This window comes from Myotis lucifugus, unplaced genomic scaffold, assembly GCF_000147115.1.
Source record: "Myotis lucifugus unplaced genomic scaffold, Myoluc2.0 scaffold_180, whole genome shotgun sequence".
Lineage (NCBI taxonomy): Eukaryota > Metazoa > Chordata > Mammalia > Chiroptera > Vespertilionidae > Myotis > Myotis lucifugus.
Genome location: NW_005871228.1, coordinates 2,228,973 through 2,251,114, shown reverse-complemented (window position 1 = coordinate 2,251,114; position 22,142 = coordinate 2,228,973). Strand labels below are relative to the sequence as shown.

General features: G+C 48.3%; 1 protein-coding gene across 13 annotated transcripts in view; it reads left to right on the top strand.

The window, feature by feature from the left end:
* The window catches only part of LOC102439346 (stimulated by retinoic acid gene 6 protein-like), a 30,844-nt gene extending 10,874 nt beyond the window's left edge, over positions 1-19,970 (top strand). For 3 of the 13 annotated variants that reach the window (XM_014462429.2, XM_023760367.1, XM_023760366.1), the window contains exons 3-18: positions 859-955; positions 1,038-1,168; positions 1,965-2,085; positions 3,539-3,584; positions 4,342-4,470; positions 6,961-7,031; positions 9,116-9,227; positions 11,657-11,810; positions 12,196-12,271; positions 14,381-14,462; positions 14,740-14,788; positions 15,259-15,376; positions 16,427-16,546; positions 17,781-17,944; positions 18,694-18,840; positions 19,799-19,970. In XM_014462429.2, coding sequence (XP_014317915.1) covers positions 909-955; positions 1,038-1,168; positions 1,965-2,085; positions 3,539-3,584; positions 4,342-4,470; positions 6,961-7,031; positions 9,116-9,227; positions 11,657-11,810; positions 12,196-12,271; positions 14,381-14,462; positions 14,740-14,788; positions 15,259-15,376; positions 16,427-16,546; positions 17,781-17,944; positions 18,694-18,840; positions 19,799-19,947 — 1,716 coding nt within the window. In that variant the 5' untranslated portion in view covers positions 859-908 and the 3' untranslated portion in view covers positions 19,948-19,970. Of the gene's footprint in view, positions 1-858; positions 956-1,037; positions 1,259-1,964; positions 2,086-3,538; positions 3,585-4,341; positions 4,471-6,960; positions 7,032-9,115; positions 9,228-11,656; positions 11,811-12,195; positions 12,272-14,380; positions 14,463-14,739; positions 14,789-15,258; positions 15,377-16,426; positions 16,547-17,780; positions 17,945-18,573; positions 18,665-18,693; positions 18,841-19,798 lie in introns of those variants that run through there. The other 10 variants (XM_023760363.1, XM_006096498.3, XM_014462428.2 and 7 more) reach the window with 6 other exon arrangements.
* The last annotated feature ends 2,172 nt before the right edge of the window (positions 19,971-22,142 follow it).

The following is a 22,142-nucleotide window of genomic DNA, read 5'->3' as shown; positions in this document are numbered from 1 at the left end:
TCTCCTGTGATTAGGAGAAACAGATATTTAATAGCTTATTTACATAAAATGAGAACAGGGTTTTTTATGAAGTTACAGAAGTCTCACTGCAAGGCCGGACTCATGGGAACTGGAGCTCTTGAGACGGGCATCTCTGGGAGACGGATTCTCTCTGTTTCTGCCTCTCTGTGTCACTGTGGCGCGCTCAGCACCATTTAGCATTTTCCTCCATGCCACCTGGCAGGATCTCTGCTTCCCTAAAACCTCAGCTTGCCTCTAGCATGATGCCAACAGAATATTGACAGCTGATTGGCTCATGTCCTCAGGGCCACAAATCTGAAATTTAAGACCAGACATCTGATTGGCCTATCTAAAGGCAGGTGGTCACCCATAGTCCAATCAGCTGTAGCGAGGAAAGGCGTGATCACGTAGAACTAGCACAGCCAATGATACCCAGACCTTCCCAGGGACACTGAGAAGAACTTTCACAGACCTTGGCTGGATGCCTGGCAGCCTCTCCCACGCCTGTCTGGGACATACTCCTTGTTTTGGTCTCTTGAGTCATACTACCTGTGTTCCCATAGATGAAACTCATCCCATTTTGCTTATTGTCATGGCTACTGGTATCCTTGCTTGTCTCCTCCTAGATAAGGGAAGAAATTTTGTCTTCCTGAGATAAACCAAAGAACTTACATACTTAACATGCATAGCCCATGGACACAGACAATAGTGTGGTGAAGGCGGGGGTGGGTGGGGGTGGGGGGCCGGAATGTTAGAGGCTGGGCGGAGGGGGTAGAAGGGGGAGAAATAGGAGACAGCTGTAATAGTACTGTCAACAATAAAAAAAATTTTTAAAGAATTTTGTCTTCCTCACTTCAGTACCCTGAATCCCTGCCTAGCCCCAGAATTGGCACAGAGGGCTTAAGAAAATGTCATCTGAAATGAATAGTTCACTCCCCAATCATTCATCCTCAAGGTGGGATTGGGACTTTGGAGATGAAATGTGGGATGTCTCGGAGCCACCTTCTGGCCTCATGAACTGTTTCTCTTGTTCACAGACCTCTGGACTTCGTGGGCACCTTTAGTAACCGATGGTCCTACGGAATTGCCTTCGGAGCCACAGCCAATAAGGTCATGTTCTTGTTCTCAGAAGGCTCCCAGCTCCGGCAGATCCCGCAGTGGGCCCAAGGTACCAGGGCCGCCTCATAGCTGCTGGGAGTTTAACCATGGACATTCTTGCTCTCAGAGACAGCATGCAGGGGTTCTCTGGGGTCAGAGGGTAAGCTCTGTGAGGGAACTCAGTGTTCTTCCTGCCTGTTACTTGTCTGACATCAGTGCCTAGCCCACAGAGTCTCAAAGCTTGTGTGGGGGGCGTTCTCCTAGTCAGAGGCAAAGGTTCTTTAGACAGAGTGGAGCAAAGGCTCAGAAAGTAGGTTCACCACCACCCACCCTGAAAATCCCTCCTGAGCCATAGTCATGGCTGCCTTCTTACTACCAATAGGCCCTCAGATACTTCCTCAAAGAGCAGATCATCTTTGGCCGTTGGTCTGGGGCCTCTTCATTCTCCATGCCTCATGCTCCCCCTGAAGTGGCAACTTTAATCTACAGGTTCAACCATCCCTAATATGACAACTTTCAAACCTCTCTGTCCAACCAGTGTTCTCTCGGTGATTCTTGTTTGTTCGTTAATGTGGTCTGTTTCCACCCACTTTACTGTGAGCTAATCAAGGGTAGGGAGCAAGTCTTCTCCATCTCAACAGTTAGCCCAGTGCCTGGCATGGAAGAGGTACCAGGAGGGTCTGTTGCATGAATGAATGAAAGACATTCCTGCATTCCTCCTTGTGCTAAGCTGGGGCTCCTCCACTCATCTCCTTGGGTCCTGAGGTCCATGACGGCAAGTCAGCACAAAGCCCTTAGCTTCCCTGGGGCTCCCCTGAGCCCGTGAGAAGAGGCACTCACAGCATCTCTGGCCCTGTCTTTCCCAGCCTTTGTGCTTCTGATTGGAGGCTTCGAAGTCGGCCTGTCCCACTTCCCCTTCTTTGCCTGCCTCTCATCGGAGTTCCAGCTGGTCAGCTCCATCCTGGGCTTCCTCTACTCTCTGATCTGGTAAGACAGACTCTGCCTGCCTGCCCTCCCACAATTCCTTAGGCCATTGCTGAACCCTGGACAAAGGGCTGGCGGTGACCTCAGAGCTCTCCTTGGGAGGGTACCTTTGCTCAGAACTTAGGCCCAGGGAAGGTGGAATGACTGGTCCACAGTCCCACTGTCAGGCCAGCATTCTGTCTGCTTCGCAAGCGGCCATTCCTGATTCACACATTCCCAGTATTCAGAGATGTAGGAAAATTCATTTCCATAAACTGCGAGGGTCCCACTGGTGGCAGCAGGAGTCTCGTGTGCATGCTGCTTCCCTGTGCTGTGGCTTCCCTGGAGAAAGTGCATGTGCCTCAGTCTCTCTCCTGTCTCTCTCCTACCCCCTAACCAGTCTCTGGCATGTATGCAGGTCATATAGAACTCCTGCATTCCTTCCTCATACTCATTTAGCAAACTGGACGAGCCAGGGAACATACTGGAAAACGAGACAAGCCCCTCGTGACCACGTGTTCTGGCCGCCTTGTCTCCGTGTTTCTCTTCCCCGGGAGGATTATCTTCCCCCACCCGGCCCAGGGAGGGACATGTGCTCGTCCTTTGTGGACTGTTGCCACCACAGTGGGAGCTCCCTGACCCTTCTGTCAGCTCTGTGCCCTCGGCACTGGACCAGCAGACCTGGCCCCAGGGAATGTTTGCTCACTGAATCATCCCCTGGGCAATTCCACTCTCTAGTCCTGCTAGGCTCATTTCCTTGTCCACTTCTCCTTATGGGACCTGCCTCCCTCATAGCACTTTGAGGGCAGGGGTTCCAGGCCCAGTGTCTGAAGCATGCAGGGGGCTGACAAGTGACTGGCACGCCAGTGGCTGCAATTCCAGAGTGTATAAGTGGCTTGCTTTTAAAAAAAATTACAAGAGAGGATATTCAGTGTTAGCTGAGGAGTAACGTCTCAGCCTATGACAGACTCTTTGACCAGGAGAGGACAGGGTGGCAGGAGTCACGCCGCAGCGTGGACACCATGGGAGGAAGACCCAAGCTTGGACATGACCAGGAATGTGTGTTCAGCAGGAGCAAAGCTTTGAGGCTCATTCCTCAGGGCGGTGTTTACAGGCAGACAGAGCCTCAGCCCCAGAGTCAGGAGACCTGGGTCTTGGTCCTGGCTCTGGTGTGACTCTGGACAAATCCCTTCCCATCTCTGGGCTTCAGTTTCCCTACCTGAGTGAAGGGGAGGGATGGGGGGACTGCTCAGGGTCTTCCTGCTCTGCTGCTGTGGATTCTGGGATTGTGTCCGAGGTGAGGGCATTAAATGAATTTTGTTGCATGTTCTTAGGCACAAGCAGGGTGCCTGATCTGGGTGGGGCATACACGGAGGCCTGGAAACCAGCCCTGTCAAGGAGGTAACTTCAGGCCGGGGCGATCTGGGCTGTTGTCACAGGGGCTGGAAGTACCCCAAGTCCTGCTTCTCTCCGGCAGGTTTGCTGTCACCATTCTTCACATCACACAGTGTCCCCATGGGCAGGTGAGTCCTGTGTGACTTTGAACAAGCTTCTGTCATTCTATGGGCCTCCGATTTCTCCTGTGTACAAAAGGGAGTTGGAACCATTCGTGCTGCTTCCATTGTATAGTATCTTATGTTCATCAAGGTACTACTTCAGAGAGATATTCTCTCAGTCAATGCCCATAGCAGCCCCTCAAGGTGGGGAAGCTCTCAACAAACCTGTTTTATAGGTGAGGAATCTGAAGGATATGGAGTAACTCTTAAGAAGCAGCAGATCTGGGCACTGAGACCAGGAATGGCTGAATCAGGGGCTCATTTCTTTACACTCCTTCATGTAGCCTCAGTTTCCCTGTCTATTAATGGGAGACTGATACAGCTGTTCATCTGTTTAGTCCCATACCCCAGGAAAAGGAGCAAGACCTCTCTCTCTCTCTCTCTCTCTCTCTCTCTCTCTCTCTCTCTCCCCCCCTCCCCCCCCCCCCCGCCCTTACTTTCCCTCTCCTCTTCTTATATTTTCCAAAAGGAGCATTTCACACCTCATCTGAACAAATCCCTTTGTATAAAGTGAAATGGGGGTGTTGGACTCATATCCAGGGCTGCTGGACTCCAAGTCCCCTGCTCTTTCCAATGATGTGGGGCTGGAGGAGCAGGAATCCAAGCTTTGGGAGTGGGCTTTGGTGGGAGCAGGCTGGGGCAGGCAGGTTCCTGTCCACAGCTTCATCAGGGGCCTGGCCCTGCCCCATCTAGATCCAGTGACCAGTGGTCTGCTTCGTTGCAGTTTTTGGGGAGGTATCAGACCGTCATGTTCTACTGGCCCTCGCTGCTGTGCCTGTCCTTCCTGCTGGGCCGCTTCCTGTACATGTTCGTCAAGTCTCTGAGGGTCCACCTGGGCTGGGAGCTGCAGGCGGTGAGTACTAAGTATAAGCACTGCGCGCGTCCTGACAGGTTTGGTCTCCACAACAGTCCGTGCGGGAGGTGCTATTACCCCTCCACCCGTTCTGTAGCAGGCAGCTTGGGCCCAAAGAAGTACATGTGTTGCCCAGGATCACGTATCCCGCCTGTGGCAGAGCCAGAAAAGCAACCCAGACCGTTTGGTTGTCGAGGCTTTTTCTTAACCACTGTTCCTTTTCTGATTCCTTCAGGTATAGAGTTGGGCTGTTCGTTTGAGACCTTTCTTTTTGCTAGTGTAGACATTTACCACTAAAACTTCCCTCTTAGAACTGCTTTTGCTGCATCCCATAAGTGGTGGTCTGTTGTAGTTCCATTTTCATTTGTTTTTAAGATATTTTTTGATTTCCCCTTTTTGATTTTTTTCTTTGACCCATTGGTTGTTGGTTGTTCAGGGATGTATTGTTTAACTTCTACATATTTGTGAGTTTTCCGGTTTTCTTCCTGTTACTGATATCTCGCTTTATGTCGTGGTCAGAAAAGATACTTGATACTTGAACTTGTGAAGGCTTGTTTTGTGTCCTAATGTGTGGCGTATCCTGGAGGATGGGCCCTGAGCTCTTGAGAAGAACATACCTTCTGATGCTCTTGGACGGAATGTTCTGTATATGTTTATTTGGTCTATTTGACCTATAGTGCTGTTCCAGTAAGCCGTTTCCTTATTGATTTTCTTTCTGGGTTATCTGTCTATTGTTGAAAGCTGGGTGTTGAGGTTTCCTACTATTTTTAAGTTGCTGTATATTTATCGCTTCAGTTTTATTAATAATTAACTTTATATACTTAGGTGCCGTGATGTTGGGTGCATATATCTTTACAATTGTTATATTCTCTTGAGGAATTGACCCCTTTATCATTATATAATGATTTTTTTTGTCTCTTGTGGCAGTTTTGACTTAAAGTCTTTTTCGTCTCATATAAATATAGCCACCTCTCCTCTGTTTTGGTTACCATTTGTATGAACTATCTTTTTCCAATCCCTTACTCTCAGCCCGTGTGTGTCCTTAAAGCTAAAGTGAGTCCCCTATAAGGTAGCATATATTTGTGTGAGGTGTTGTTGTTTTAGTTCATTCAGCCACTCTATGTCTTTTGACTTGGAGAATTGAATCCATTTACATTTAAAGAAATTGGTAGGTAAGGACTTAAAGTTGTCATTTTGTTAGTTTTCTGACTGTTTTGTAAGTCCTCATTTCTTGCTTTTTTTGTGATGTGATGTGTGTGGGTCTTTTTGTTGTGGTATGCTTTGATTCCTTTTTCTTTATCATTTGTATAAAACAGTTTTTTCTTTGTGATTACTATACGGCGTATATAAAACATCTTATAATTATAACAATTTAAGTTGATAACAACTTACTTTAATTGCATAGAAAAGCTCTACACCTTTACTCTTTCCCTCATGAGAGAATTTGCAGGCCAAGGTAGGGGTCTCTCTATGCACTGAGCTGCGCCACCTTGAGGATGGGTGACACTGGTGAAGTGAAAATGTTCTTACCCTCTTCAGTGCATTTCTTCTCAGAGTTTTTGCTTGACTGGAGTTCTGGAACCTCCCCAGTACACTCATGGGCTTCTACAAAGTTACTCTCATCTGTGGGTATTTGTCAAAATAGGCGTATCAGCGTGGCCTGAGGGCTGGAACCCCCTATTCCTCCATCTCATTGATGTCACTCACCAGTCAAAATTCTAACCAGATCCTCTGTACTCTACCTAATATCTGCATTATTTAAGATTTCATCTCATAGCATGTAAAATGTATATATTCAGCATATATATAGCAGAATAGATGAGTACTGTGAAAAGCTAATTACACTTGGAGAAAAAATTATTATTGTTATTATTGATTTCAGAGAGGAAGGGAGATCGAAACTTCAATGATGAGAGAGAATCATTGATTGGCTACCTCCTGCAGGCCCCCGCTGGGATCGAGCCCATAACCCCGGCATCTACCCTGCCTGGGAATCAAACCGTGACTTCCTGGTTCATAGGTCAACTTTCAACCACTGAGCCACACCAGACAGGCAGAGAAAACATTTTCAAACATATCAGTAAAGTGGGTTTTTTTTAAAATACTGCAGAATAAGAAATGAGTGAAAGAAACTCTTTCTATTTATAATAAGTAAAAACAATGGGATTTTAAACCGTGTTTTGAACTATGATGGGAAATCACCAAATCTCAAAGAGAAGAAAGACTTCCCAGAGCAGTGACTGGTGCAGTCAGTAAGCAGAGGAGGCAAGGGAGCCAGACCGCCGGCACTTCCTGAAAGCAAGTGCTTGGTAAACAGGAGACGGGACCCTGCTCTTCGCTTCATTAAGTAACAGGTGTCTGGGAATGGCTGAATCCAAAAGAGCAAGTGCTACCCAAATTCCTACCCTCTGTGGTGATAGCCCCTCGAAGAGACCAACACTTCAACACGAATTTGTGAGCCAAAGCATATCCCTCTCTCTTTTCTCACAGGAAGAAAAGCCGTTTCTGGAAATTCATCAGGCAGAGCACGTCAAGCAGCTCCTGCGGAAGCCCCCCCTGCAGTAAGCCACGGTTTGACTCATTCACCACTGGTGTTCCCACCAACAGGGACGAGCCCTGACAGCATGAGACCCTAAGATGACAGGAAGTCTTCTGTATTAGTCAGGGCTCTTGTTTGCTAATGACAGAAACTCAACTCAAATGGGATTAACGAGAAAAGGGAAACGTGTGGCCTTACATAATTTAAAAGTCTAGTGGTAGTCAGTTTCCAGCTTAGGTGGATCCAGCAGAACTAGGCCTCTGTCCCTCGTCCCCTCTTAACTCAGCTTTTATCTGACTTAGCTTTCTGGTTAGATGGGCTTCCTCCCCAAGGTGGCCCCCAGAATCTCTAAGCTTATACCGTCCTGGTTTAAGCTCACAGGAAAGAGAATTTTTCTTATCTAATAATTCAAACCAAAGTCCCATGCATGTGTTTTATTGGGTCAGATTGGACCAAATGCCATTCCAGGACCAGTTACTGTGGCTGGGGGATTGGACTACAGTGATTGTTAAGGCTGGGTCACATGTTTACCACTGGACCCAGGAAGTGGTTCAGCTGCACTTGCCCATTAGGACTGATGGTGGGAAAGGAGTAGATTCTCAGAGAAAAACTCATATGCCATTCTCAATAACAGAGGATATAGCTCTTGGCCAGGCAAAAGTACATGATCTTCAGTGATCATAGTGGTCACCTTACCCCTGCCACTGCATACAAGAGAATATGCCTCAGAGAAGGGACATGTCTAATCTAAGCTCACACAGTGGCAAAACTAGTACTTGCATTAGAATTACACTTGGCTATATGTAGCAAATAATTCTATGTAATAAAAGGCTAATATGCAAATCAACTGAACAGCGGAACGACTGGTCACTATGGCGCGCACTGACCACCAAGGGGTAGACACTCATCGCAGGAGCTGCCCCCTGGTGGTCAGTGCACTCCCACAGGGGGATCGCCACTCAGCCAGAAGCCAGAGCGGGCCTAAGCCGTCAGTCGGACATCCCCCAAGGGCTCCTGGACTGTGAGAGGGTGCGGGCTGGGCTCCCCATGCCCCCCAGTGCATGATTCTTGTGCACCAGCTCTCTAGTACAAAATAATAGTGGCACAAATGAGAGAGATTTATTTCTCATATAAAAGAGTTCTGGCCCTAGCCAGTTTGGCTCAGTGGATAGAAGGGTCCTCCGGACTGAAGGGTCCCGGGTTCAATTCCGGTCAAGGGCACATGCCGGGATTGGGGCTCAATCCCCAGTAGGGGGCATGCAGTAGGCAGCCGATCAGTGATCCTCTCTCATCATTGATGTTTCTATCTCTCCCTCTCCATTCCTCTCTGAAATCAATAAAAATATATGTATTTAAAAGAATTCTGGAGGTTGCAGTCCATATTGATCCTGGACTGCTGCTCACTATGGCACCAAGATCATCTGTTTTCCTGCTTCAGTGATTTCCATCATGAAGGTTGTCCATGGTCCACGGTTGATTCAGGACTCCAGTCTGGATCAGCTACTATGTCAGCATTTCAGATGGCAGGCAGGAGAAAAGGAAAGGCTATGGGGCCCCTTCTGCAGTGTTGTTTCTATCTAACCACCCTCCCCAAAGTCCCACACCACCCCTTTGGTCACTAATTGCCCTGTACTTAGTCTTGGTCACTCTTACAGGAAAGAGAGGTCAGAAACTCTAGCCCAGGGGAGGGCAAACTTTTTGACTCGAGGGCCACAATGGCTTCTTAAACTGGACCGGAGGGCCGGGACAAAAGCATGGATGGAGTGTTTGTGTGAACTAATATAAATTCAAAGTAAACATCATTACATAAAAGGGTACGGTCTTTTTTTTTTTAGTTTTATTCATTTCAAACGGGCCGGATCTGGCCCGCGGGCCGTAGTTTGCCCACGGCTGCTCTAGCCTTTCAGTTTGGTGAATTGCTGCACCAGACAGAACCCAGTCTCTGTTCTTAAGAATCAGGGGAGAATAGAAACTGTAGAATCTACCAGTGTTTTTGCTCTTCACTGAAATCTAAGATGAAGAGGGGTAACAAGGTTATTTTTAGAAGAATTAGGCATTTGTTTACCAACCACAACCTGTCTTTTCTTGGTGTTTACTCATTAACAGAGAGAGAAAAAAGTCTTGGTTTCAAAGCAGGATATACGAGTGGGACCCCTGCTTTCAGTTCCCAAGCAGAATGATCGGAACCACCGTGTTGGCTTCCATCTGCCTGTATCTCGTAAGTAGATCCGAGCACATTCTTTTCTACTTTGCAGATGGGGTGGGGCTGGGAGAGGAGCTGTTCTTAAAAAGCTGGCTCAAAATTTCATCTCTGTAGATTAAACAGTTTTGACTCCAAGGACACTTTTACCCATGTGGTGAACATTACTAATAAATATAATCAAATTATTCATGGAGACTTTACTTGCTAATTCCACATGTAAAGAGCTTGCGAAATGCCATTCCATCCTAACAACAAATGAAAACCTAAACAAACTGAAAAAAAAAATCAACAACTCTTCTTAGATCCATAGAAGTGGGGTTATGGGGTAAATCATTGCCCCTAAGTTGAAGAGACAGACAGGTACATATAGAGAATCACAACAGAATGGAGCAGAAACCCCATGGGAATCAGTGCTGAGATAGGGAAATCTGAACTGTAATGGACACCAACAATCAATCGGAATTTTGGACATTCATCAACTACTTAACAATAGTAGAACACACATTTTTCTCAAGACTACATGGAAAATTCACCAAGATAGACCAAATTTTGGACCATAAAACACATCTTAAAGAATTTAAAAGAATATAAATTACACAGTGTCTGCTTTCAGACCACAGTGGAATTAAACTAGAAATAAATAACAGAAAGATAACTGGAAAATCCCAAAATAGTGGAAATTAAACAACATAGTTCCAAGTAACTATGGATCAAAGAAAAAATATCTCAAGAGAAGTTAAAAATAAACTAAAAAATGAAATGAACTAAGTGAAAACGAAAACACACTTATCAAAAATGTGTGTGAAAGGTCAGCAAAAGCAGTGCTTAGAGGGAAATTTGTAATGTTGAATGTATATATTAGAAATGAACAAAGATCTACATCAATCTCTAAGCTCCTACCTTAGGAATCTAAAAAGGAAGAGCAAATTAAATACAAAATATGCTGGATAGATATAATAAAAATTAGAGCAGAAACCTGTGAAATTGAAAATAGGAAATTAATAAAGAAAATCAGTGAAACCAAAAGCTAGGTCTTTGAAACAATAAAATCAACAAGCCGCTAGCCAGACACAAAAACAGAGAGGGGACACTTAGAAATGGAAGAGGGAACATCATTACAGATTCCATGGGCTTAAAAGAATAATAAAGGAGTAGTATGAACAATTCTGTGCCCCCAATTTTGATAACCTAGGTGAAGTGGACGAATTCCTTGAAAGATACAATCTGCCACAACTTAAACAAGAAGAAGTGGACGATCTGAATAGGCCTAAAGCTATTAAAAGACGTTGAATCAATGAGTAGTGACCTTTAAAAAAGAAAGCACCAGGCCCAGATGGGCTCACTGGTGAGTTCTACGAGACATTTATTTCAGCAGAGCTAAGAAAAATAGCTTCATTGAGGTCTTTTATGCTACACTGTTACTTAACCAAATAAAAATTATGTCATTTAAATATAAAATAATTGACAAATAATTTTTGGATTAAAAAGAAAAGTGGATAAACTTGATGTACTATATTATTTTAAAGGGTCAAAAATGGAAATGTCTTATTTCATTTGGCTGTTATTTAACTTTGCTTTCTCAACACACATACACACACACACCTTTACACTTTCTTTGTTGTTAATCCTCACCTGAGGATATTTTTTTCCATTGATTTTTTTTAGAGAGAGTGGAAGGGAGTGGGAGAGAGAAAGAAATATCAGTGTGGAGAGACACATTGATTGGTTAACTCCTGCCTGTACTCCTACTGGGGCCAGGGATTGAACCTGTAACCCAGCTATATGCCCTTGACCAGGAATTGAACCCTTTGGTCCACGGTCTAACACTCTAATGACTGAGCCAAACTGGTCAGGGCTCAATAAATTTTTTATTAAGCACAGAATCAAAACATTTCGTGTGGTCAAAGTTATTCAAGGTAAACTGGGTCAAAAGCAGGGTCAAAGTGGAGTGATAAAAATGGCAAGGCCAGAGTTAGTAGGAGCAGGATGGCATAATGAGGGAGCAGGGTGGTATGATGACAGGATGATGGGGATGAGCAAGCATGGCATGTGTATAGGAAATGGTACCTTCTTTTTGGTTATCACTAAGATGCAAGAAGGGGAGCAATGAGATATGACTGGAATTGTCCCCAAGGTCACCCCTTATTCAACGTCAGGCATTTATCTCACTCTGGTTTAATTAAAGTTTGAAGAGTTCTTTGAGCCCTGTAGGACCTTGTCTCGTACGCTGAGGGGTGAAGAACAGAGTTTGTGGTGTCTCCCGTCTACAAGGAAGCCACAATCCCATTCACCTCAGTAGAGCCAGTGTCCAGAGTCTATTGCAGATGAGTGTTGAACTTCAAAGAGTTTTGACCTCAGAACCAAAGAGAGACCCATAGTTATTCACATACTGGGCAAAAGCTGGAGTAGGGTGAGACCTTGAAGCATTTGCTCTGTGTCCCCAGTTCATTGTCATTGAGTTCTGCGTGTTCGTGTATGTGAGAGACAAGCTGGATGTGTTTGAAGGCGAGTTAGAGAGCTACATTGCCTCCGTGAACCAGACCGGGACCCTGACCCCAGTCATCCTGCAGGCGAAGGAGCTGATGAACATCTCCAAAGGTAAAACCAGCCTTGCACATGGTTGCCCTTTAACTGGAGGTGGGTCACCATCTCCCCTCCCCATCCCCCAAAAGTGGCAATTAGAAGTTCAATAAAGTTTTACAAGGATGGCAGCTACCTAAAATGTATATATGCCATAATTTTCTCTTCCCATTATTCATGGGTTGAAAATATTAATAGCAAAGGAGAGGACTGTGCAGGAAATAAAGTATTTCAAGGGTGTGTGTGTGTGGCTAAAAATGAAACAGAAATACATAAGCACAACTGTATTTACACAAGAAGTGTGTTAAAGGACCCAGACCTTTCTGATGTGAGTTTCTGCATTTTGAAAATACTGTTTCTAGTTCACCTTCGGAGGCCTCTCCTGTCATCTGTTCTGTTTCAGGAGTCTGGGTGGTTACCATTTTTCCTGCCTTCCTCACGTGTGTGAGCTATCTATTCCACATTTTGGCTTGTTACAGGTAAGAGGGCTCAGGGTGTCTATTGTGTGTCTCCAGCCAGGAAAGTATCTGATGGAATTTTCTAAGAATTCCCAAGCAGTGCCAGCAGTGACCGGGAGTGGAACTGGGAGTGTGTGCAAGGTCCAGGGACAACCACATCTATTGTTAGTAAACAACAAATCAGAACTATTGACTTGAGCTTCTACCATGATTTGGACATTGTGCTAGAATCTTCATTTCACCACAGTCCTGAGGGGTACTTTCATCTCCATGAGAAAGCTGAGACTCAACAAAATATCGTACCCAAGCAAGTAACAGCTGATCCTGTCTTCTGACCCCAGACCTTGACATTTCTTGTTCACTTTGGCAACTCTCTTGGGTGTCAGACCCCTCTTGCTCTCCAGGACTCATCGCACCGGGCTATCAGCAGATGAATGTGGCTCAAGAAGACATCAGAGGAAATTGGGTCAAGGGGACCAGGGGCCTCAACCTCAAGGACCGCAGTCAGTGCAGGAGGAGGGGATGGCCCTCAATACTAGCTAGCATTTGCATCAAATAGCTGTTGAATGCAGGTAGCTCTGGCCTCTCTGTTTCTCTGCCTTTGTCTTTGCCTCTCTCTTCCTCTCTTTCTGTCTCAGTCTCTAACTCATACTGACTCACAGGAAGCTCAGGGCCAATCTTCCTGCCCCCCCCTTGCCCCCCCGAATATCCTGCCTTTGCATCCTCACCATCTGGCTGCCCACAGGTTGAGTCTCTTGCCAGTGGCATCCAAAAGAAAGACTCTCTTGGCATGAAGAGGCCACAGCTTCACTTCTCCCTGGGCCCTGTGGGGGGACTGGACACTGATGTTGTCCCCTGCCCCGTCTGATGAAGGGACATGTCTCTTCCTTTCGTGCTTAGTCTTCAAGCCGTTGGGAGATTTTCACTGAGACGTTTGGTCATGAGCAGGGACAACCACTGTGCAGAGCAGACTGCATGGACGTGGGCAGGGGGCAACTGAGAGCACAGGGAAGAGAAGTCATGTGTGCTGGGAAGGCCTCATTCCTGCCCCGGCTGGCTCCCTCTCCCACACCTGTCACCCAGGAGTGATGATCCCTGCTCTGCTTCCATTGTAGATGATGGAGCAGAGGAAATAATGGACAAGAAAGCACCCTACAACCTGGGAAGCGTTTTGCCAGTATTTTATTTTTCTTAGAATTATTCCAACTTACAGACAAGCTATTTTTTTTTAAAGTTACCAAAAAAATATTCAGTGTAAAGAAACTCTTCCATTCAGACCTCAGTTTATTGCCCCTGAGCTAAACATTGTTTGTATTCCTGGTTGCACACTCTGCTCCAGGGCTGCCAGACAGAAACACCGTGAAAGCCATAGGTGCCATTTTTCATTTTCTAGTAGATGCAACTAATAAAGTAAAAAGGAAGGTGAAAATGATTTAATGAAATGCTTACCCTAACAGAACCCAAATACCATCACTTCCTCATGTAATAAATATACAAACTGTTAATGAGATGTTTACACTCTCTATTTCATACCAAGCTGTTCCAATTCAGTGGTCATGAAATGACAAAACCACCTGGAAAATGCTGGAGATAGAATGTTATTGAAAAAGCAGGACCCAGATGTGAATTTGGACCATGAACTTGACTCTGCCAACCTAGTCTTTATGCAAAGGTCCAGGCCCGAGACTAGCAACTGGGAAAACATGCGGTGATTTCTTGGGGTGCTGGGATTGTGAGGGGTGGTGGCCCCCTTTTCATTTCCCTTTATAAGTTGGGAGTATCATTACAAATGGCTTCCTGTTTTCATCTGTTTTAAAGTATTATTACATAAATGACTTATAGTCACTGTAGAAAAAATACAAAAAGTAGAGCAAAATGAAGAAAATAAAAGCCACATACACAGTCTCAAATAGCATCATGAAGACTAGGTAACTGTATATTATTTTAATAAAATGTATTAAACTGGAGATTTTTAAGGCTAATCAGAACCATCGCATGAACTATGGTCAGTAGTAGAGGCTAAGCTGCCCACCATCTCCCTCCACAGGCCCTTCTGTTTGTATCTGTTGAGCTCTGCGTGCATGAGGAGTTGTGGTTATGAACATTACTAATTTCCCGCCTTTTCTCTAGAAAGCACGTGAAGAGGTTGTGGGCAGGAAATAAACACTTTCTCCCTCTGAAGTTCCATAACCCTTCCTCCTCAGGGAGTGTGGTAAGTCTGCAGAGACCTGTCTCCTGCACCTCGGACAGGGGCAGCGTGGTGTGGGGGAGCCCTGGGTGGCAGCCGGAGGCCTCAGTTCTAGGACGCTCTGCTGCTGGGTGATGGGACAGTGGTTCTCATCACGCGGTTCCTCAGCTGTGAAATGAGGACAGTCAGATGCCTAAGTGGGTTGGTGGGTGAATCTCCAGTGAGACAGGGATGCTGGACACGTGTCTGAAGTGATCAAGGTTTTCTCCCCTCTGGGACCCGTTTTCTTTTTAAATCCCAGGCGGCCATTGCAAGGTACTCTGGCTGGCAAATAGCCTACATTTTGTGGGGTAAGTGCCATCACGCGACCCATTCAATTCAACACACATTACCTGGGCACCTGCGGGGCCTGAGGGTAGGCAGGGAGGAGAGAGGTGAGGCAGGAGCAGCCCTAGCTCCTGCCTGAGAGGGACCTTCAGGAAGGAGGGAGAGTCACACAGTCATATAGATCATCACCCCCACCTGTCCTGAGCCCACAGGGTGTGTATGCCAAGGGCAGTGGTGATCAGAGGAGGAAGTGACTCCACACCCTGGGCAGGGCTTGAGTGCATCCTAGTGGAGTTGGCATTTGAACCACACCTGGCAGGGTGAGCAGAAGGTCAACAGGAAGAAAAATGAGGGCATGCCGGGCAGAAGAAACAGCACAGACAGAAGTGTCAGGACCTTTGGTGGCAGGAGGATGGATCGGGGCTGCAGACAGGGACACAGGTGACTGGGTCATGAAGGGCCTTGAGTGACCACCGGCTCCCTCGGCCCACAGGCTACCTCAGTATCCACGTGGTGCAGAGCCTGTGTGGCATGGTGATCGTGTACAGCCTGGTGTTGCCCATCATCCACAACCAGGGCCGGGAGATGCTCCAAGGACTGGGCATTGGAATGTAAGTGCTCGGTGGGCTTCCTGGCATTGCCCAGGCCTGGGAGCTGGTGGGCCCTCGCAGCTGCTGCTCAAAATGCCCCTTTCCTGCTAAGCTCCCACCACTCCCTGGAACTGCGCTCTTAGGTCTGATCAAAGCATGGGCCAGAAGAGCAACACATCGCAATAGGAACCTTACAGTTTACAAAATATTGCCACTCTCGTTGTTCAACGGGGTCCATCCAGTGGTGTTTGTGGCAGATACGCATGTGTCCATTCGATAGCTGGGAAGGTTCAGAGGAGAGGAGGTGAAGTGAGAGGACAGTGTAGTAGAAGGAGAGAGGGATCTGTGCTTGGGTTTTAAATCAGCTAGATGACTTGGGTAGGTTGCTTCTCTGAGCCTCAGTTTCCCCGTATGAAAGATAAAAGTGAGTGCTGACATTGAGAATTCACTATGTGCTTTTTCTCCTAAGAACTCTTGGAGGTTGGGACTTATTTAGCTCCCTCTTTTTCAGATGAGGAAACAGAGGTACAGAGATGTGAAGCATCTTGTCCACTGATAAGCAAGACTGGGAGCCTGGCAATCTAAAACCAAAGCCTCATTGAGCCACTGGCTCACACTGCCGCTCAGGGGGTGCAAACACAGGCTGTGGTGCTCCCTGGACACCCCCTGCTCTGAGCTCCTTGCTTCCAGACTCACCTAGAGACACCCATAAGTCTGGTGCAGAGGCTGTCCTGCCCACTCTCACGTGGCCTTCATGAGCCCCATTCCTTTCCTCGATTCCCATGCTGCTAAACCACTCGTCCCAGTTGCCATGCCTGGATCCTGAAGGTCTGGTCTAGAGCTAGAACTCTGACCATGTGACTTTGAGAAAGTTATCGCCCCTTTGGGAGCCTCAATTTTCTCACCGCAGAATGGACGTGGAATGCTCTGTAGGCATAAAGCACAGAGCTCATTGCTACTGTTGGTCTGGCGGGCTGGCAGCATCTCACGGGGCACTTATCACTGGGCATTTGAGAAGGGCTGGAGGAGAGTGGACAAGGCCACCTAGGATGGTCTCACCCTGTGTTTCAGCCTCACCATATCCATCGTCCTGGGTCTCATGATCCTGCAGGTATGGATCGCTGCCAGCTTCTTCCTGCAACCCAAGATGGGCACAGCTGACAAGCAGAAGCCCTTGGCGCTCAACAACAGGTGAGGGCAAAGAAGGGAATGGTGAGTATAGGACTTTGGTCTCAGCAATCTTATTCCTTCCTCTTCACCATTGGCAGGTTTGTGGGCAAATCCTACACTCGCTTATAGAGTGAGGAGCTGTGGTTGAGGAGTGGACTCTGGAGCCAGACTCTCTGGTTCCAAATCTTGGCTCCATCCATTATGAGCTATGTGACCTTGCATGACCTTGCTAAACATCTGTGAATGTCAATAATTGTGCATTTGTGTTCTGAGGATGAGATGTGTTCAAATATGAACTGGAACAATAGTGCTGGCCAGTGGTAATCCTTTCTAATTTACTTATTCAAAGCCATTCATGATGAAGGAAACAGCATAGGCACTGAGCATAAAGAGATATCCCCACAGGACCTGCCTGTGAGAAGCGCAGGGTCCGCTGGGGCTGACAGACACAGATATAGGGACAGTAGACTCCAGACAGAGGGCGTGAAAGCATCACAAGAGAAACAGGAGTAATGAGGAGAGGCAGGGTGGTAGAAGAGAGGCAGGAGTGGTTAATTCCACGGTAAGGGGACGTTTGAGCGGAGGTTGATAGGATGGTGGGATGCTGAGGAGAGGGCATCCCCCACTGCACCATGAAGGCAGGAGGCCATGAAAGGGCAGGATGAGTCAGGAGAACAGTAAGAATCAAAGGTGATGGCCATGCAGTGGCCCTGGGTGGTGAGGGGAGGGAGGGGCACAATGTGCCAATGCCAGAAAGGCCCCTTTCGAGGACGGCCCAGCAATTCAATATGCAAAGTTTGCACTTATCCCATAGGCAGCAGGAGACCCCACGATCAAGTGGTCATTTGGGAAATTTTATCTGGAGAACTCAGAGCAGTCCCAGCTGGGGGCAGGTCGCTGTTGCAACAGACAATGGGGAAGCCACAGCCTCTGTGTTACCACACAACCAGCTGCAGCCACAGGAGATTTCTCATTGTTCAGGAAACCTCAGAACCCAAGGGTCCCATCAGACATTGCAGTCGCTACTAGCATTCGTCCTGCCCTGTGCTCAGAGCCCTCTACGTTACAGCTGAGCCAGTCCTCACACCAGCGCTGGGCGGTGGGGATAGTCAGCTCACACGTACAGCACAAGGTCATACAGCTCGCAGCCAGGAAATGTAGGTTTTGGCCAATGGTCTGGGGCCCCTGAGCCCGCCTGCCTGGCCAGCTTCTCACACTGAAAGGGTGCCGCCCCTCCGCCTGCTTCCATTCGCAGGAAAGTGTTCCACAACTTCAACTACTTTCTGTTCTTCTACAACGTGCTGCTGGGCCTGGGCGCCTGCCTCTCCAGGCTTCTCATCAGCTGCATCCTGGGCACATGGCTGATCGCCCGCATCGACAGGACCATCATGCAGAACGGCTACGAGGGAGCCGACATGGGTCAGTGGCCAGCCCCACCTCCTACCTCTGGCCACACCCTGTGGCCACCTGTTGGGGGAGGACTGGACTCCCGCCTTTGTAGAAGCCACCTGGAGGTCGGGTACCAGGGGCCTAGGGTTCATGCCTCACTTCTGCTCAGAGCTTATCTTCCCAGGGAGGCTATAAACTGAGTAGGAAAAAACAAACAAACAAAAAAACCCCAAAACATTCAGCCCAATGGGGAGAAGGGAATGCAGGCGATCGAATATCTGCGCAGCTGACAGAGCTTTGAGGTATAATGGCAGGCAGTGGGAGGTAGCACAGTTCTCTCTAAATGGTTAGGAGGCGAGTTGTGACTGCCCGGCTCTGAAACCTTTGAGAAAGGACTCATCCCAGCATTACTGGTGGTGCTATTTGGAAACTTAGAGAAGAAATTGGTCTGTCCAGTTGAAATACTCCAAAATCAAAGCCATTTCTGTAGAGCGAAAATAGCTTTTGTTCTGTTTCTGGCCCGTGTCCATTCATTCACTCATCTGTTCATTAAAGGAGCCCCAAGCTCCTTTGAGCTTCAAGTTCCACATGAAATGGACGGATGACAGTAGAATGTGATCTGTAAGGGCCCTTTCGGCTCTTTATACCCAATTTTCTAGATTCTCGGCAAAGACACGGGCACCATTTAGGAGCAAAGTGATGCTGCAGTTGTCATAAAAAGCACCCCCCGGGCCACCCTGTGATGTGCCCCAGGGCCTGACTTGCCTTGTGGATTTCAGGGTTCAGTGCATGGGTTGGCATGCTCTATGTGGACCATTATCACACCAACCCCGTGCTGGTCAGCTTCTGTCACAACCTGCTCACAGGCCTGAGGGAGAGGAAGCTGCAGCAGGCCATCAGATGTGAGCACCTGCGTCAGTCAGCAGGTGAGTCTCCTGTTTGAACCTTCCCTGTGCTAGACACCAGGAAACAAATACAGTGGGGCCTTGACTTACGAGTGTCCCGACTAACGAGTTTTTCGAGATATGAGCCGTCTCTCGGCCGATTATTTGCTTTGAGTTGCGAGCTAAAATTCGGGTTACGAGCCAGCTTCAGATACCCCACCGCTAGTTGGTGCAGCGAACGTCACAGTGAACGCCACAACATCAGCCCAGCATCACGTGTCTCACTCGTTCACTTTATGATTTGACATACGAGTAATTTGAGTTACAAGCTCCGTCATGGAACGAATTAAACTCGTAAGTCAAGGCCCCACTGTACCCTAACATTTTCTGGGATCCCTGAGATGTCGCAGGTTCCCCTTCCCTGCCTGCCTTCCTCCACACTCCCTGCCCTGGGAAATCCACTCAGGAGATCAGGAGGGTTAGCCCCTAGTCAGCTTGGCTATGGGGCCCCTGAGGCCTTATGTCCTTGTCCTTCTAGCTGGCTCCTCCCTGTTCCTCAAAACGAGCTCTAGTTCTGCTGAGTCCCCTCCCCCCAATTTGTTTGAGACCCCACGCATATCCCAGCCTTCAGCCAGATGCCCTCCAAGAGGGCATTCAGCCACCAACTCCTGCCCCTCAAGGCTCTATGCTGTCTACTCCCCACTCTCCCACCTGATTCCTCTGCTCTGCCTGCTGCTGGGCAGCCCTAGGTAATCTTGTCTTGTCAGCACCGATCTGAACTGCGCTCATCACTGTTCCCAACACTGCAGACGCCCAGCTCTATGGGATAAATGCATCCTTCCACCCACCCTCATGTCCCCAGGACGCCTGGTCCAGCCCCTTGCCCAACTTGTATCCCAAACCTCACACCTCACATACAGTTTTTCTTTAGCCTCGGAGAAGCACAGAGACAGCTACCCCCTCCCCCGCCCCCAGGCCACCTGCTCTGATTCTCTCCTAGGTCCCCGCACCTCGGCGAGGCCCAGGACAAGGTGGCTCCTGCTACAGACCCTGATCAACAACCCCAGACTGGTCATGCTCAGAAAGTCAAAACCAGACCACGGCTCCCAGGAGTTCACCCAGATCCTGCTGACGGGCTCGGAGAGCTGACATGGCCTCCGGCACCGCTCCTCGCCACGTGCCGAGACGAGGCCCCGGCTACCCAGCAGCTGCCCCCCAGAGTGACGGCACGCCCAGCCACTGTCCACATAGGTGGCGCATGCAACTGGCCCCTCAGGATATCATCTGAGCTGGACGATGAAGGCTCAGGTCTAATTCACTCCTCTAGTAAAAAGACCAAGCACGAAAGAGAAACTCTGTTGAACAAACTCTGTCCAGTCATGATTTCTCCTCCCCATGGTTGGGAGACAGCCTTGGGGAGTTCCGTGTTGAGACGCACTTAGTGTGACCACAGGGCAGAACTTTGTGTCACTGAGGAAGGTGGTAAAATTTCCGTATCAGGATAGTTTAACCGTCTGATCTTTTTTCTCTGGGAGAAAGTACAGTCTTAATTCAACAGGGCCCTCATTGCTTCCTCCTTTCCAGGCCTTACCGTGGTGAGAGAGAAGGAAACCTGTGGTCCATCCTCCCATCTGGTAGGGGGAGCAGGCACATACTGAGCTCTCCCTGCCGGGACGACTGGGCCTTGGTCACAGAGATGTACACGTTCTCTCTGGCGAGGGGATCCCCTGGGAAAGCCACCTTCCTGGGGAGGCAGAGGTGGGCGTGCAGGCATTCTAGGTGGGGGACGATAAGAGCAAAGCCGAGAGAGCAGGTGCGTTTGAGGAGGATGAGCCCTCCGGTGCGTGCAGTGCAGGGCGTTAGACCCTCCAGGGAGGCCCAGACGCCACGCTGGAAGCCTGGACATTGCTCTCTGTGCAGAGGGCCTGGGACTTACCCAGATCCTTCACACCCAGGCACGAGGTCTCTGATGGCCCAGGGTCCGTACAAAGTCTGACCATTCACAGTGCAAGTGCCAGGAACTCCCAACAGGGTGAGGGAGGTCTCTGTCCACCTCCCAGAGCCATTGAACTTCAGGAATCATTACCGAGCACCCATTGTGAACCCAGTCCTGTTGCTAGGTGTTTGCCGGACTTATCTCTTAACTTAATCCCCACAACTGAGCTTTGTCACTCTGCTTTTAGAAGCTGGGAAAATGGGCACTCGGGCTTCTGGATCTCCACATCATCGCTTCTTAGCCGTGTGGCATTGGCTCAATTACATTGCCTTTCTGTGCTTCCTTTTCCTCACATAGAAAAGGGCTAATACCTACAACACCCAAAATTATTTGGGGGATGAAATGAGTTAATACAAACACTCCTAAGTTAATGCCTGATTTACCCTCAACTCTCAATAAATACCTGTCACGTTATACTTGGTGGTGATCTGATTAACGTCTGCCCGCCTCAGGATGCGCAGCTCCGTGAAGAAGGGGCCGGCCGTGGTCTCCCCTGAGGTAGTTGCCTTGCGGATGGATTACTACTGACTCTCCTCAGGATCTGCTCGGCCGTGGTCTCCCCTGAGGTAGCTGCCTTGCGGATTACTACTGACCCTCCTCAGGATCTGCACCCAGCAGCTCTATCTGCTTCTAGGCCTGTTGGTAGACCTGCTCCCAGAAGTCACCTTGACGAGTGAGGGAGAGCCACGATGTCCCCGAGAGAGAGGCTGGAGCCTCTAGGGGATTTCTAGGATGTGCAGGGCGGCTGGACATCTTAGTTCACAGGTAGCTACATGCTCATGGAACGAGGCCCGCTGTCGTCTTTCCCCTGGCTGTGAAACAAGCAGGAAGGGGAATTCGGAGATCATGGACAAGGATCCCCGGGGATTCAAATCTAGATAAAGGCTGATCATGGGGTCCTTAGAGGGGGGACTCAGGAGGGAAAGTCCTGCCTGCCCTTAGTTCATTTGCAAATTATCTTCCTCTGGCCTTGTCCCTTCCACACGCAGTGTTCAATCTCTTTACATTTCTTTCCCTACTTAGTGCTGATGCAATTCCCGAGACTGGACTAGAAAACCACAAGTTCCTAATATTTGGCCCAGAGAAACCTCAGCAAGAGACGAAGAACGTGTTCCCTCTTCCTTCAGAGTTGTAGAAAAGAAGCCACTGTCCTGGGACAGGACGTAGTCCAGGCAAGTGTTATTTTTAAAGATGCCCACGTGTCAGTGGTTGTTGCTATGCTTGTAAAGAATTTCGACCTCTGAATCCCAGGAGTTCTGAGGGGCTGTGTCTGCTCCTTATTCATGATAATGAAATGTGTTCTCTGAGGAAGGGGGCCCAGAGGGTCTCCTTCATAGCCAGGAAAGGG